Source organism: Myxine glutinosa, chromosome 10 (assembly GCF_964187855.1).
Source record: "Myxine glutinosa chromosome 10, kmMyxGlut1.1, whole genome shotgun sequence".
Lineage (NCBI taxonomy): Eukaryota > Metazoa > Chordata > Myxini > Myxiniformes > Myxinidae > Myxine > Myxine glutinosa.
In genome coordinates, this window is record NC_136270.1 from 26,321,182 (window position 1) to 26,335,847 (window position 14,666).

Consider the following 14,666-nt stretch of genomic DNA (forward strand, 5'->3'; position numbering starts at 1 on the left):
AAGAATGAATAAACGAATGAGAACAGAGAAGGAAATGTTTTTTTTTTGTTTTGTTTGTTTTTTTTTTTTAGTTGACATTTACACAAGGAAGTAGGCTATGGGGTGAAAAGACTGGGAAAACAGAGAACGAAAGTTATTGGAGCACAAACGACGGACCGCTGAGAGAAAAACAAAGCCTCAAGGTTGTACACTGTACAAGGCCTCAAGACACGACACGAATTAACACGATTTTCAATACAGGTATGAAAGATTTGCACCGAAAATCCTCCTCGGGACACAATATACGTACACACACCATAAAATAAATACAGTTATAACGAAAATAGAAATGGGAACAATTACTTAACTTCGATTTCAAATCGCTCGCGACGCGGCAAAGGCCTTGCTCGCGACGCGGCAAACAGACGATTAATTTATGAAAGATAAACACCGAGAAACTTCCAAGGTGCACACTACAACTTCACACCCCGAAAGATAAATACAGTTTCGACAAAATACAATTGTGAACAGACTTAACTTTGAAAACGTGGAGACCGTGTGGAGCTTCGAAAATCCCTGCCGCCGTCTCCAAGATCTCGCGAGATCTCAGTAGAATGTTGTAGCTCCTGCCGTTCTCCTTCTTATCTTTACCTCTGCCACCGAAGTTGGGCAGAGGTTGTTTTCACCCCTGTCTGTTTGTTTGTCTGTCTGTGGACAGGATGTCTCAAAAAGTTATTGTTGTTTAAGGATTCAGACGAAATTTGGTGGAGAGGTTGGGTGTGTGACAAGGACGAAATGATTATATTTTGGTTAAGATCTGAATATGGATCTGGATACGAGAATTTTTTTATTTTCAAGTGCTTCTTCACCAATGAGTGATCGGGCCAAAAACGATATAAAGCCTGATATTTCAAAAAACTTGTGGACGGATAATGACAAAACTAGATGGAGTGACAAGTTAGGTGACGAGAACAAGCCGATTAGAATTTGGTTCAGGTCCGAATTCAGATCCGGCCTATCAGCGGATACAAAACGTAAACTGTTCAGCCTGGTGGAGGTTTATGCTCTACCGAGTGCCGTTCCAGTTAGTTTTTTCTATCCGATGCTAAAATGGACAGAACACATTTAAACTCATCTAGGGTGTTTCACCTCCTCTTTGTTTGTGGGGCATTTGTTGTTCTTGTCCGTTTAACAACCTTATTATCACCTTTTTCTTTGCAAATTGCAAAACCAAAATATTGGGTTATTCTTTCCATCTTTAAAACTACTGCAGTTACAGAAATTGTGCGGTCTACTCAAATAAATAAGAGCTTTATGAACTCCAAAACATTCATATATGATGTGGATTGTTGTAAAAACCAGATCTACAACATTGTCCCAATAGTAAGTTTAATTCAATTTCGATCTCGAGCAACACCTGTAAGAAATCACAAGCATTGTATCAGTATACCATAATCATAGAAGTAACAATGGATTAGCAATTTAGTGCAAGCAAGCCTGGAACATCTAGCAATACGCATCATTCGAGTATGCACTACCACACAGAATAAATGTCACAGGAATGTGTCGGAGCGATGTTCGTCCGAGTTCTTATGGAAGTCTCTCAGTGGTCGAAGGCAGCATAGCACCAGGGTTCAACTTAGACACAATTTCATTACATTCTCCCCGCCGTTAAAACTACACTTCCGCTTGGTAGGAATCAAGCTAGCAGCACATATCATCAGTTAGCAGCAGAGTAATATCAATGAGCAGCAGTTGTCAGTCTTTGTCAATCAGTCCAACCATAGCGGTCGGGGCGGCAAATTTCTCTCCCGGCGCGTGTCCGATAGACACCTGGTACCACATCCCCGAGGCCGGAATCCCCCGCATCGGAATGTCCGCCTAAATCGGGTGACAGCGGTGGCCCCACAAAGCCATACGGATCGGGTGCATGTGGTGATGGAGTAGCCGGTAGATTTTCCATTGTCGGATCGACTATACCGTAAGCCGGCTCGTCAGTATCCCCACATGGCGCAAGATGGCGCACTGAGATTGTAGACTCCCGTCCATTGGGCAACAGTACACGAGCGTGCTCGGGATTGGTTTGGAGAACATGCACTTTGTCAACGAGAGGGTCGTATTTACTTGTGCGAACCGCGCGTTTGAGGAAGGCCGGTCCGGGCTCAGCAAGCCAGCCCGGCAGAGGACGGGTACTGCCCAATCGACGCGGGTAGCGAAACATACGGTCGTGGGGAGTTTGATTAGTAGCGGTGCACAGTAAAGTCCTGATCGAACTTAACGCCCAAGGTAGCGACCAAGCCCATCGGTCCAGCCCTAGTCCGCGGGACTTCAGGCTCGGAGTAATGGCTCTCCATATGATGCCATTAAATCGTCCCACCTGTCCGTTCGCCTGAGGCCTGTACGGAGTAGTATAGCTAGAAGCGATATTATGTTGGAGCAAGAAGTGTCTCGCATCTTGGGATAAGAACACCGCACCTCGATCAGTGTGCACAAAGGCCGGATTGCCAAACATAGAAAACAAGTTCTGCAGACATCGGATAACCGTAGCCGCAGACATATCGCTGCACGGGAAAGCGAAAGGGAATCTGGAGAACTCATCAATGATCGTGAGTAAATAACAAGAACTACTCGAAGCCGGTGAAGCCGGCAGTGGTCCTTTGAAGTCCATTGCCAATCTCTCCCACGGCCGAGTGGCCCGGACCAGCGTACCCATCGGAGGATTGTAGAAGCGAGGTGTAAGTTCAGCGCATACGGAACAGGTGCGACAGAGCCGACGTATATCCTCAACGGAATAGGGAAAGTTTCGACTGCGCACATAATGAGCGAAACGCGTCACGCCGGGATGGCACAAGGTGTCATGAAGGATGCGCAGATCCTCAAAGGGGGTGAGACCCGCACACACCGCAGGCCGTGACAAAGCATCTGCAACGAGGTTATCCCTCCCCGGGCGATATTTGATTTTGTAACAGAAATCGGCTAGTTCAATCCGCCAGCGAGTGATTTTCTCATTCTTAATGCGTTGAGCATGTTGCGTGTCGTACATAAAGGCAACACTTTGTTGGTCCGTAATGATCTCAAAACATTTCCCAAGCAAATATGGCCGCCAGCACCTGATAGACTCAATGATGGCGTTCACCTCCTTTTCAACAGACGAGTGTCTTCGCTCCCCGGAGGAGAGAGTCCTTGAAACGAAAGCCGCAGGCCACCCCCCCCCCCCCCCCCCTCCAAACCCCCTTCCCCTTTGAGAGAGTGTAGCAGCTATCGCGTGATCCGAAGCATCGCTTTCCAAAACAAAGGACTTGTTTTCGTCTATCGTCGACACAGCGGCACCAGCAATGTCGGACTTCAGGCCATGGAAAGCAGCCTTAACAGCGCCACTCATGGGGAACGCATCGCAATCGACAAGTGGGCGGAGTTTCTCGGAAAAATTTTGAACCCACTTAGAGTAATGAGCAAACAGCCCGAGAGCACGCTTCAAAGAAGCTCGATCGCAGGGCTGGGCCATGTCGAGCAAGGGTCGCAGACGCTCCTTATCCAGAGCAATAGAGCCGTGGGTCACGGTGTACCCCAGGAGATCTATCGTTCGAGCAGAATAGCGACATTTAGCCTCGTTCATAGTCAGGCGATACTTGTGCGCAACCTCGAGGAAGTGCTTCAGATTAGCATCATGATGTTCTTTGTCGTACCCACAAACCGTGAGATTATCCAGATAAACAAAGACATTGGTTAAATTCTCCTTAGCGATGAGGTCGTCCATAGCCCTTTGGAAGCACGCTACCCCATTCGTGACCCTGAAAGGCAGCCGGATGAACTGGTACAACCTCTGTCCGGATTCAAACGCAGTGTAGATGCGATCTGCCTCGGAGATTGGAATCTGATGATACGCACTACGTAGATCGAGAGTGCTGTATACCGAATATTGTGCCACCTGCCGTACCAGAGAATCCATTCCCGGGAGCGGGTAGGCATCCAATTGGGTAAACCGATTAATCGTCTGCGAATAGTCGATTACCATGCGTTTGCGGTGCGATTCTGTTCGAACCACCAAAACTTGGGCCCGCCAAGGGGACCGACTAGGTTCTATAATACCTTCCTTTAACAGCTGCGCAGTCTCTTCAGCAATGAATTGCGTGTCAGCCCGTGAGTAGCGTCGCGATTTAACAGCCACCGGAGTACAGTCAGTAGTCATATTGGGAAACAGCGACAGTGGTTCAATTTCTATCCCTGCAAGAGCACACACAGCAAGAGTGTCAGTACCACCAAATTCCATTTCCAAACGCCCATGTCGCCAGAGAAAATCATGTCCTCGCAAAACTTCTGCACATAATGCTGGTAAGACCATTAAATGCACATCCGGAAACATTCGACCCTTAATTACAAGCTTCAGTCGACATTCCCCCTTCGTGCTAAGCCATAGCCCTTGAGAAGCCATGAAGATTCTGCATTTTGTTCCGAGAATCGGCCAGCCATGCTTCTGAACAAGTCGAAAATCGACATAACTATCAGTGGATCCGGTGTCAATTAAAGCATTTGCAAAAATTCCTTCAATCATGAGTGGGATAATAGCGCGGGACAGGCCAGGTGGCCCTGCAGATGTCGAGTTGTCGAGAGGAGGCGCTCAAGCCTCACGTGTGGATCCGACGCCAGCTAATGTCTTTCGTGCAGTTGAAGTCGCTTGTAGGCCAGTCGTGCCGCCACCGGAGGGCGCTCGTGCCACGCGCGGAGATCCCAGCTTTCGTGTGGTCAAAGTGGATCGTAGGTCGGTCGTGCCGCCACCAGAGGGCGCTCGCGCCACGCGCGGAGATTCGAAGCCAGCGTACGCAGATCGGGGAGCCAAACCCGGAAGTGGGCTGGGCGTCGAAAGAATTCCTGTCAAGGACAATCGTGCCGCGTACCGCTGTGATTGCGCGAATTGTTTAGTCGACGCGGCAAGTCTCATCATGGTCGACCTCTCAGTTCGGGGCCCACGGAGAGGGGCGATTCCAATCAAGGCCGGGTGAGGCGCCATTTGTTCCACGGGCACGGAGATGAGCACATTCAGCATCAAGCGAGCTCGCCCGCCTCGCGACGAACGACAAACTTTTGCAAAGTGACCCGTCTTCGAACATAAATGACACTTCGCCTCCTTAGCCGGACAAACTGACCTGAGACGGTTCCGGTTCCCGCAGAAATAGCACTTAGCGTTATTTCCTGGCTTGGGTCCAGCAGCAGCGGCCGCTGTCAAACTCGGGTCGGGGTCCTCGAGCGCATCAGGTGCCTCCAATTCCGGCGAGGATGCAGCATCCTCTAGTTCGGCGGAAGCTCTCTCCGGTCGTGTCTGTCAGGATATCCCTGCAGTGACGTATGGGCGTTCATACGAGTCGGCTTGTACCTGTGCTTCGGTGTACACGTGAGATAACCGAAGGGCTGTTTCTAGGGTCAAGTCGTCTTGTTCGAGTAGTCTTTGTCTGACGACCTGCGATCTAATGCCTGAGACAAAAGCATCGCGAGCAAGGTCATCCCAGACTTGTGCATGGGTGCGTACCTCAGTGGTACAGTCCTTCAATAATCGTCGGAGGTCTTGAGCGAATTGGTCTATAGTCTCCGTGGGCTCTTGTCGTCGAGACACAAGCAAATGTCGGGTGTAGACCGCGCTTTGTGTTTTGATGTAAATACGTTTCAGCTCGGCCACAGCAGTATCGTACGTAGCGCACTGTGTAATGGACATGTACACAGTATGATTCACCTTGGATTGCAACACCGCAAGCTTCGTGTCAGCGGTGATTCCCTCCTGCGAATTCAGATGATTAGTCAGGAGCTTCAACCAGTGTAGCAAGCAATTGAGCGGATGCGTCCGGCGCTTGGGGGTCCGCGCAGAAAACTGGAACTTGGATCAGCTTATGAGCCATGTTGGTCTCATTCAGCACGAAGAGAGGAAACTGAATTAATTGTTGTAAAAACCAGATCTACAACATTGTCCCAATAGTAGGTTTAATTCAGTTTCGATCTCTAGCAACACCTGTAAGAAATCACAAGCATTGTATCAGTATACCAATATACCATAATCATAGAAGTAACAATGGATTAGCAATTTAGTGCAAGCAAGCCTGGAGCATCTAGCAATATGCACCATTCGAGTATGCACTACCACACAGAATAAATGTCACAGGAATGTGTCGGAGCGATGTCCGTCCGAGTTCTTATGGAAGCCTCTCAGTGGTCGAAGGCAGCATAGCACCTTGGTTCAACTTAGACACAATTTCATTACATGGATATTTGGTTGGAGCTAAATATACAGAATTTTTACTTGAACTGATCATTCGTCACTCGCATTGTTACTTGTTCCCAGTAATGTCGACTTGCAAAAATAAATAAAACACGAGTTCCCTTACAATTGACTTTGATGCATGAGGAGGTCATTCGGCCCATCAAAGCCTGCGCTTATGTTACGAGATTATTGTTTGTCCGTGCTCTATGCTTGAACTTGAAGCAAGGGGCAGCACGTACCATTTTTAGTTTTTGCTATAATTTGGCCAGGGTTCGAACCTCCAACGTCTTAGACTGAGTGGATGATCTAACCATTACACCACTGAGTGTGGTTAAAACAATCCGTTTGTCTCTTCTGAAACCCACATTGTGCTCTTGTTGTCGGCAAGTGGGCAAACCTGTCCATATTCCAAATGCAGAATGGGACAATCACGTATACTGCACATTGAGGGCTATACTCCAATGTTTACCATGCAGTTGTCTAAGGTTCAAAAATGTGTGTTGAATGAAGTGATTGGGTTCATTCTTATTTACGATCCACAATTTTTCCCTCGTTATTGTGGTTGGCTGGGGGAAGAAGCTTGGCCCAAGTCTTTCGTGAACCAGCTGGCCAAGTCTGACATCTGACGACTGAATTTAGGGCAGAAATTTGGAATTTGAATGGTGCCGGAGATAGCTCACCTACTCTTCCTGAAGGACACTATGGGATCTTTAACGTCCACCAACTAATGTTGGGAGGTGGGAGGCCCAATTTAACCTCCATATTAGGGACACATTGATGAAACACCGGGATGACAGTTCATAGCTGGGCCAAGATGCAAACCCAGGCTAGACAGCTTAGAGTCGAGTGTGCATACCTCTGAGGCCTAGGCCATGAATAGTCGAGTTCGTTACATTTCCGAATTGCTTCATACACCAAAAGCTGCCTTATTTTTATGCTTGATGGAAATGGATCGCTGCATAAACTTCTCCTTAAACCATTTGACGGATATTATTTGTAATTCAGTTATCTTGTGTGATTATTGTCCTTTTCACGGAAGATGCACCCCTTGGGCTGTACGAGTTCGTCATCGATCCAAATTCTTTTTCCCGAACAATTGAAAACATGTTTCATCTCTCATTTCTTGTTAAGGTGAGACGGAATTGCATGTACAAATGTTGATATGTTTAAACATCATTTTGATCGTACTGCATTTATATGCCTATATCTTACTTTTCCTGCCTGCCATACGTTTTGCAGCTCCTTGTCAAAGTTATCCCTGCCATCAATCATCTAGATTGGCAGAACAGAATTTGGATAGAGAGGAGGGTGGTGTGCCTTTAAGAAATTATTTTATTTTGACTGTTGCGTTTTATTTGAGACTGGTTTTTGTTGTTATTTTCAGGATGGACTTGTCAGCATTGAATGTGGTGAACAAGGGATGCTGCGCATTGGTATGCAATTGGCAAAAAAGTTGGACTTTTATGTTTATGAGTGACTGTGCAAAGTCATTCTTTTTATGGATTTCTTATTTTGATGGGGGATTATCTTTTATCAGTGTGACATCTTACCATTCAGAGGGTAGCACACAAATTACACATCCAAAAAGTTGTATACAGGATAGTCCTCATGGCTTGTGGCCCCTTGCTAGCAACTAACATTTTCTTGACAATTCGTTACGTCTCTGGAGGTCTGATAACTGGATTTTCAAACCACAAGAGAAGGATGACAGCTTGACATCCCTCGTCATTGCCACCTTGAGTGACTATGGCTGTAGGGTAGCCCGCCTTGTACGGTCAGAACCTCCATGTGGCACTTCCTTCTAAGCATCTCCCCAGGATGCGTCTGTCCCACTTCCCCAAGGCGTTTTTCCTGCAGTGATAACGTGTATAAATAGCTTATAGTTATAATGGTGTTTCTGTGGGAGCAACGGCTTCTACAGGAAGTAAAAATATTACAAACCACAAACACGTAAGCTTAGCTTTTTAAACAGTCGCTAATGCTCTTTATAACACTAAATGAAGAAATTTGGAGGAATCTCGACATCCGTGAAGTAAGATTTACTTACAAAACTGAGCGAAGAGCTACTGTACTCTATATGACCCACAAATGTTGGGTTAATAACATGGCCCTTTCTGCCACTACCGTGGCATTTTTCGTAGCGAACTTTTGAAACTCGCTCCTGCTGTTTCATACGAAACAAAGGGAGAAGCTCGGGTTGTGCTCCTTTACCAAGCAGCTAGCTAGCGCTTGCCAAGCCAGCCGTTCCTTAATGGTTTTGAATGGAGTGCTTGCTCAAATGCTTAAACCACTTGGTGATCTCTCCACAAGAAACTTGGTAAATGAACACACACCCAATGTTCTTGAGACCCGCCCATAGATCGACTGTAATCTACTTACCCCAAAGAGGAATGACCCTTCCTGCCCCTCCCGGAGTCTGTGGGTGTACCAGTATACTAAATTTGACAACTGCTAGCTTATGCTCTTAATAGCTGGGCAATAAATACCCTTTTCGTTTGGCCAATCTTCCCTACAATGAATATCTCCCACATTGCAGACCATGCCGAGGTTTTCACAAAACACTTCTAGCCTTGCTACACACTTGATAATTGATTCCTCCCCAGTTGAACATGATAATTTCTTGCAGGATGGTTAACTAGGCCTTCGTGGGCACTCGGACAACTCCGAGGACCATGCATTATTTTGAAAATAAAAAGTGCAATCAATGTGTGATTAATATATTTATGTACTATGTACAGCAAATGTACAATAAACTACAAGCCTTAATGAATATATATATATATATATATATATATATATGTATACAGTGGAACCTTGACTTACGAGTGCCCCAACTTACGAGTTTTTCGAGATACGAGCCGTCGCTCGGGCGGTTTATTGCTTTGAGATGCGAGCCGAGATCCGAGTTACGAGCTTTCGCCACCCGGTCACGTGGTTATCTTGCCGTGCACGTACAGTACGTATCTCTGTCGTATAGCGCTGCATTTTTTTTTTCGCATTTTGGTTATTTCGAGTTCACGCCGCCAGGTGGGTTCTGGTCACGTGGTTATCTTGCCGTGCACGTACAGTACGTATCTCTGTCGTATAGCGCTGCATTTTTTTTTTTTGCATTTTGGTTATTTCGAGTTCACGCCGCCAGGTGGGTTCTGGTCACGTGGTTATCTTGCCGTGCACGTACAGTACGTATCTCTGTCGTATAGCGCTGCATTTTTTTTTTCGCATTTTGGTTATTTCGAGTTCACGCCGCCAGGTGGGTTCTGGTCACGTGGTTATCTTGCCGTGCACGTACAGTACGTATCTCTGTCGTATAGCGCTGCATTTTTGTTTTCGCATTTTGGTTATTTCGAGTTCACGCCGCCAGGTGGGTTCTGGTCACGTGGTTATCTTGCCGTGCACGTACAGTACGTATCTCTGTCGTACAGCGCTGCATTTTTTTTTCCGCATTTTGGTTATTTCGGAAAATTTCTTAGTTTTAACCATGGGGCCTAAGAAAGTGAGTGGCAAGTGCAGTGCTGAGAAGAAGAAGAGGATGATGTGCTTGGATATAAAACACGCAATCGTCGAAAAACATGAGCGAGGTGTCGAGGAGGACGTAGATAACGACAGAGGAGAAGAGCATGCCAGGCCACAACTTGTTCAGAATGCCAGCGATAGCTCGCCTTCTCTTTGTGGAAAACACGGTGAGATCCTTAACATCCAACAACTAATGGGACGCAAACGGGGCGCCCAGTTTAGCGGTACACACATTGATGAATCACCCTGCCTGTGATTCACCCATAACAGGTTATAGCTGGGTCGGGATTCAAACCCAGGCTGGACAGTTTAGACTTTAGAGTCAAGTGTGCGTACCTCCAGTCCAGGCCATCCTGCCAACTTGTATGCTGCATACAGGTGAAATATAAAGCGCGAGATATTTTTATATATACTGTATATTTTAAAAAAAATTGGTGTGGTTTTTGGCGGGCTGGAACGGATTAATAGCATTTCAATGCATTTCAATGGGGAAATTTGATTTGAGATACGAGCAATTTGAGTTACGAGCTCGGTCACGGAACGAATTAAACTCGTAAGTCAAGGTTCCACTGTATATATGTATATATATATATATATATATGTATATATATGTATATATATATATATATATATATATGTATATATATGTATATATATATATATATATATATATATATATATATATATATATGTATATATATGTATATATATATATATATATGTATATATATATATATATATATATATATATATATATATATATATATATATATATGTATATATATATATATATATATATATATATATATTGTTACGGATCTCGGGGGTCGGCTCTCCCCTTATCAAGGGGGGGTTAATCCCCTTGTCTCTTTAGCTGGCCGTCCCGAGTCCTTAGATGTTATAACGCTCCTTCCGGTCGGTATTAGCTAGGGTCATTGGTCAAAGTAGTCCAAAATACCTACTTACTAACCCGACCGTAAAGCAGGAAAATAACTCACGCTCGAACCACGGATGTGATGGAAAATGCCGAGCGGATAGCAATCCGCGATCCGAGCTATTAACAAATGACTAGACTCGATTGTAGTGGTTCCTAACCGTGCCACAGGTACTCAATTGAGAAAAGACGAAAGCGAAGGGATTAAGACGAAACCAGAAAGAACAGATGAATTTATTACAAAACAAAAAGAAGAGGAAAGGAAAGAATGTACAAGAAAGGAAGAAGAAGAAGCAGGACACAGTGCAGTCTTAAAAATAGTCTTAACTTATGACCCCAGACAAACATACACACTCACACGGGGATTGTAGCTGGTAGGGTGGAAGGTCCAGGTAGATGGTCCAGGCGATGGGGTCCAGGCTCCAGTTGAGGCTCCAGTCCAGGCTCCGGTTCAACGGGCGAAAACCCGCCAGGCAGCTCTGCGTATCGTTGGAACGCGACCGGACCCTTACATATAGCGGGGGGACTGGGATGCTTCGTACGTAATAACTGTACGTTCGCGCCAAACGCTCTCCCTATCAAAGTCCTTTCAATGCGCACGCCTCCAACAAGTCCGTGCAAGTTCTTTGCAAATGTGCGCGCCTCCAACACCGCGTAAGTCCTCCGAAATAAGTCCGTGAAAGGGCTTTGCGTTCGCGCTTATATCATGCGAGCCAAGATCACTCCGCACTTCATAAAGCCACGCCCGCCGGTGATATTCCCTCAGCCCTGGTTGGCTGGTGAGGGCTTACCGGCCACGGCTTTGACGGCTGGTTGACAGGCCACACCTTGTTCTTGGCGTGCCGCCCCCTTTTTCCTCGGGCCTAACCGCATGGCTTATGGCGTCGTTTGAGCGAGCTCATGGGCAGCAGCGAATGCTGCCGCTGCTGGCAGAGGCGCTTAATGGCGTTTCTTGGAGAGGGAGGTTGCAAAATGGACGAAAGGGCCTACTCCTTATTTGATTGACGCAACGCAGATTCAACTATTGGAAACACGGCCTTATCTAAAACACATAATAATGAAATAACTGAGTTCCTATGGTGGCCTACGTGTTGCTTGTGGACTAACTGGGGGTGCAACCTTTAACCTTTAATGTCATATTTACAAGTGATTATTTATTTACAAAAGTGTGGGTTCTAAAACCGCAACACTGCACCCTCCCTTTTTCCAGGCTCGTTCCGAGCCGAAACAAAAGGAACTATCTTTTAAATTAATGTGACACTTAGGTGTGGTTACCCTCTACTTTTAACCTCACCCTGAGTGCGACAGTTTTAATACTAAATATGTCCCACCTACTGCGTTGCATCATATCTAACTGACTCACACCCACAATTCACCGAATTACAGAATGGTCTTCAAACTACACATTTAACTGGTGGGGAGCATTATTTACAAAACACTAATTATATTTACAAACTGCAACCCAGGACCTGACTTTTGTGGGAAAAGAAGAGATGTTTGAAAACAGGAAAATGCCATTGCCATGCACTGCACCGATACACCATACGCCATATGTACCCAATAAAATGCACCATAATAAACAAAATGCACCAAAAGCACCATAAAAGCACAAAGAGCACCAAAGAAGCACCATCACCTAAATGCACATAAAAAACATTTCAGAAATAATAAAGGATGTCTGATGTCTGATGTCTTCTTGCTTCTCTGCTGGGCCGATGTATCGTGCCTTGATCTTCTTGCTTGATGTTACTATTTATTAATAAAAGGGCACACACCGCGTCCGCTTTTTATTATTTGTATGGCCAGCAGGGCCAACTCAGGTGGTCCACTGCTGGGCATGGATGCCACATAAAACAGTGGTCCGCAAACCAGACACCGCTGGCAACAACGGTCGGTCCCAGCAGAGGTGCCAGGCCACAGAACGTGTGGTCCATATGTGGTGCCAGGCCACAGAACGTGTGGTCCATATGTGGTGCCAGGCCACAGAACGTGTGGTCCATATGGTGCATCAGTGCAGGCAGGAGGCAGCAAGGGTGCGGGCGCACAACTGCGGCACCTGCACACTCCCCTCGGGCACAAAAGAACATGGTCCATGAGTGGGGAAGGAAGGACAAGCAGATTAGCGGGGCAAGGGCGCAAGGGTACACATCAAAACAAAGTAATGCGATATGAAGGGCGCGGGAGAGCGAGCTGAGAAAGCTCGTCCCTAGCGTACGTCACCCCCCATGTCACCTACCCTACCCTTGCCCTTACCTGTATTTACACAATTTGCAATTCGTTGCTAACGTCTTGTCTTTCCCATCCCCTCTAATTCCATATTCGTCACCAATCCCTCCTAAGGAGGAAGAGATGGAATCACAACAATGTCAAATCCACGTCAAGATGCATCTTTCATTCTCCAAAATCGTTTACAAAATCTGGTGTGGAGTCTTTCACCTCGGTGAGCGGATGCGGATGGTGCGAAGAGATTTTCTCCTATCTATCCTTCTAAATGACATTAACACTTTAACTCTACCCGGGGTCTTGCCCTGCGAAACCATTGGCCATCTTTACTCTATGTGGTTCTAAAAACCAAATTCCCATTGACCAGTCTGTGGTATTCTCCAATTTGGGGTCTCACTCCCCCGATTTTTCTCCCTGTGCCTTCGCACAATTTCGTGGCTGGGTCGTGTGGCTCCCCTAGCAGGTCCTACTTACCTGCGCATCTCCGCCACTGAACGTCGCCACCCAAGCTTGCCGAGCTCCTTCACCCTACCATAACCTACCTGACTGGGGAAGGCCCTCCCTGGCGCTTACCCCCTCAGTGCCCTCTCTGGCACTGGGCTACCCGGGTCCTCTCCCTAGGATCCTTGGGCCCCGCTGAACTCTACTCAACTCTAACCTGGCTCCCAGAGCCTATCTGCGGCCTCACCTGGCCGAGAGACTACCAGTGGTGGCGTGCTCAACCAACCATACGCACTAACAGGCCACACGCCCAGCCATTCCACTTTACTCATGCACCAATCAAGCAATACTTTGCTACTTTCAGCACCACAGATGTCAATATCCAACCAAATTTACCTACTCCCTCTACCTACTTTTAAACTACCCTCCCCTGGTATTCGTGAAGGGGTCCATCCTTCCCCCATCCACTCCTTCGCACCATACACTCCACCCCACTCAATCCATACTCCATCTACTCCACACCATTCATTCCAGACCATTTATTCCACACACATCATTCTCGAGCATTGCCTCATTTGCTAACCAGCACTATAAGGACTTCATACGTAATGCCTCATTTCATGCGAAACCTCCAGCTCCTGCTCATACACAATTTCTTCACACACACAGCATCATTTAAGCTATCTACTCCCTTCTAATACGAGTGCGCCCCATCATCCCTTATACTAAGCACTCCCTCGTCGTTATCAACCAACTACTCTACTCTACGTCCCCACTACAGGTACAAAAGTCACAACTTAACTCTCAAGTCTCCTATGGTCATCTCTAGGTCCCTATACATTTATCCTAACCCTCCCGGGCTAGTTTGTACTGCCACCCCATAGATCTATAGCTCCTCTGCCCAAAGAATACGATGTGAGGGATGGTAGAGCCACCATTCCTCTACACCGTATACCATTTCTCAACACTGTTGCTATTCCATCAGTCCACTACTCTCGAGCCTCTCGGTGCGCCGTAATACATTTTCGTCACAGCTCGGCTTTGAAAAACCGAGCCATGTATCCTGGTGGTCTGTCTCCTGTAGGTTGGGTCCGTCCGGCATTTACGATTCTGGGGAGGAGGCATACTCGGTCCGAGATTCCAGGGTCCATCCTGGCGCGCGGAGCCTTCCGGTCTCCGGCCCGATGACCCAACCTCACCCGGTCAGAACACCGCCCCCACGAGGGGGCAAAGGTCCGACCTGGCCCTTCTCCCCCGGAATCGTGCCGCTACGACACGGCACCGACCATACAGGGCGGAGCCCGGCCCGAATCGTGCACGGCGCTCCTT

General features: G+C 46.9%; 1 protein-coding gene and 1 long non-coding RNA gene across 7 annotated transcripts in view; one reads left to right on the forward strand and one right to left on the reverse strand.

Moving 5' to 3' along the window:
• Nucleotides 1-14,666, forward strand: part of LOC144894007 (EP300-interacting inhibitor of differentiation 3-like) — a 74,872-nt gene that overhangs the window by 44,849 nt on the left and 15,357 nt on the right. For all 6 annotated transcript variants that reach the window (XM_078785472.1, XM_078785473.1, XM_078785469.1 and 3 more), the window contains 2 exons: nucleotides 7,266-7,357; nucleotides 7,611-7,659. In XM_078785472.1, the coding sequence (XP_078641598.1) occupies nucleotides 7,266-7,357; nucleotides 7,611-7,659 (141 nt within the window). The remainder of the gene's footprint in view (nucleotides 1-7,265; nucleotides 7,358-7,610; nucleotides 7,660-14,666) is intronic.
• LOC144894013 (uncharacterized) lies at nucleotides 1,352-5,832 on the reverse strand. Its single transcript, XR_013624691.1, has 2 exons — nucleotides 5,705-5,832; nucleotides 1,352-1,396 (listed from the first exon to the last, which is right to left on the reverse strand). It is a non-coding gene; the product is annotated as an uncharacterized LOC144894013 (long non-coding RNA).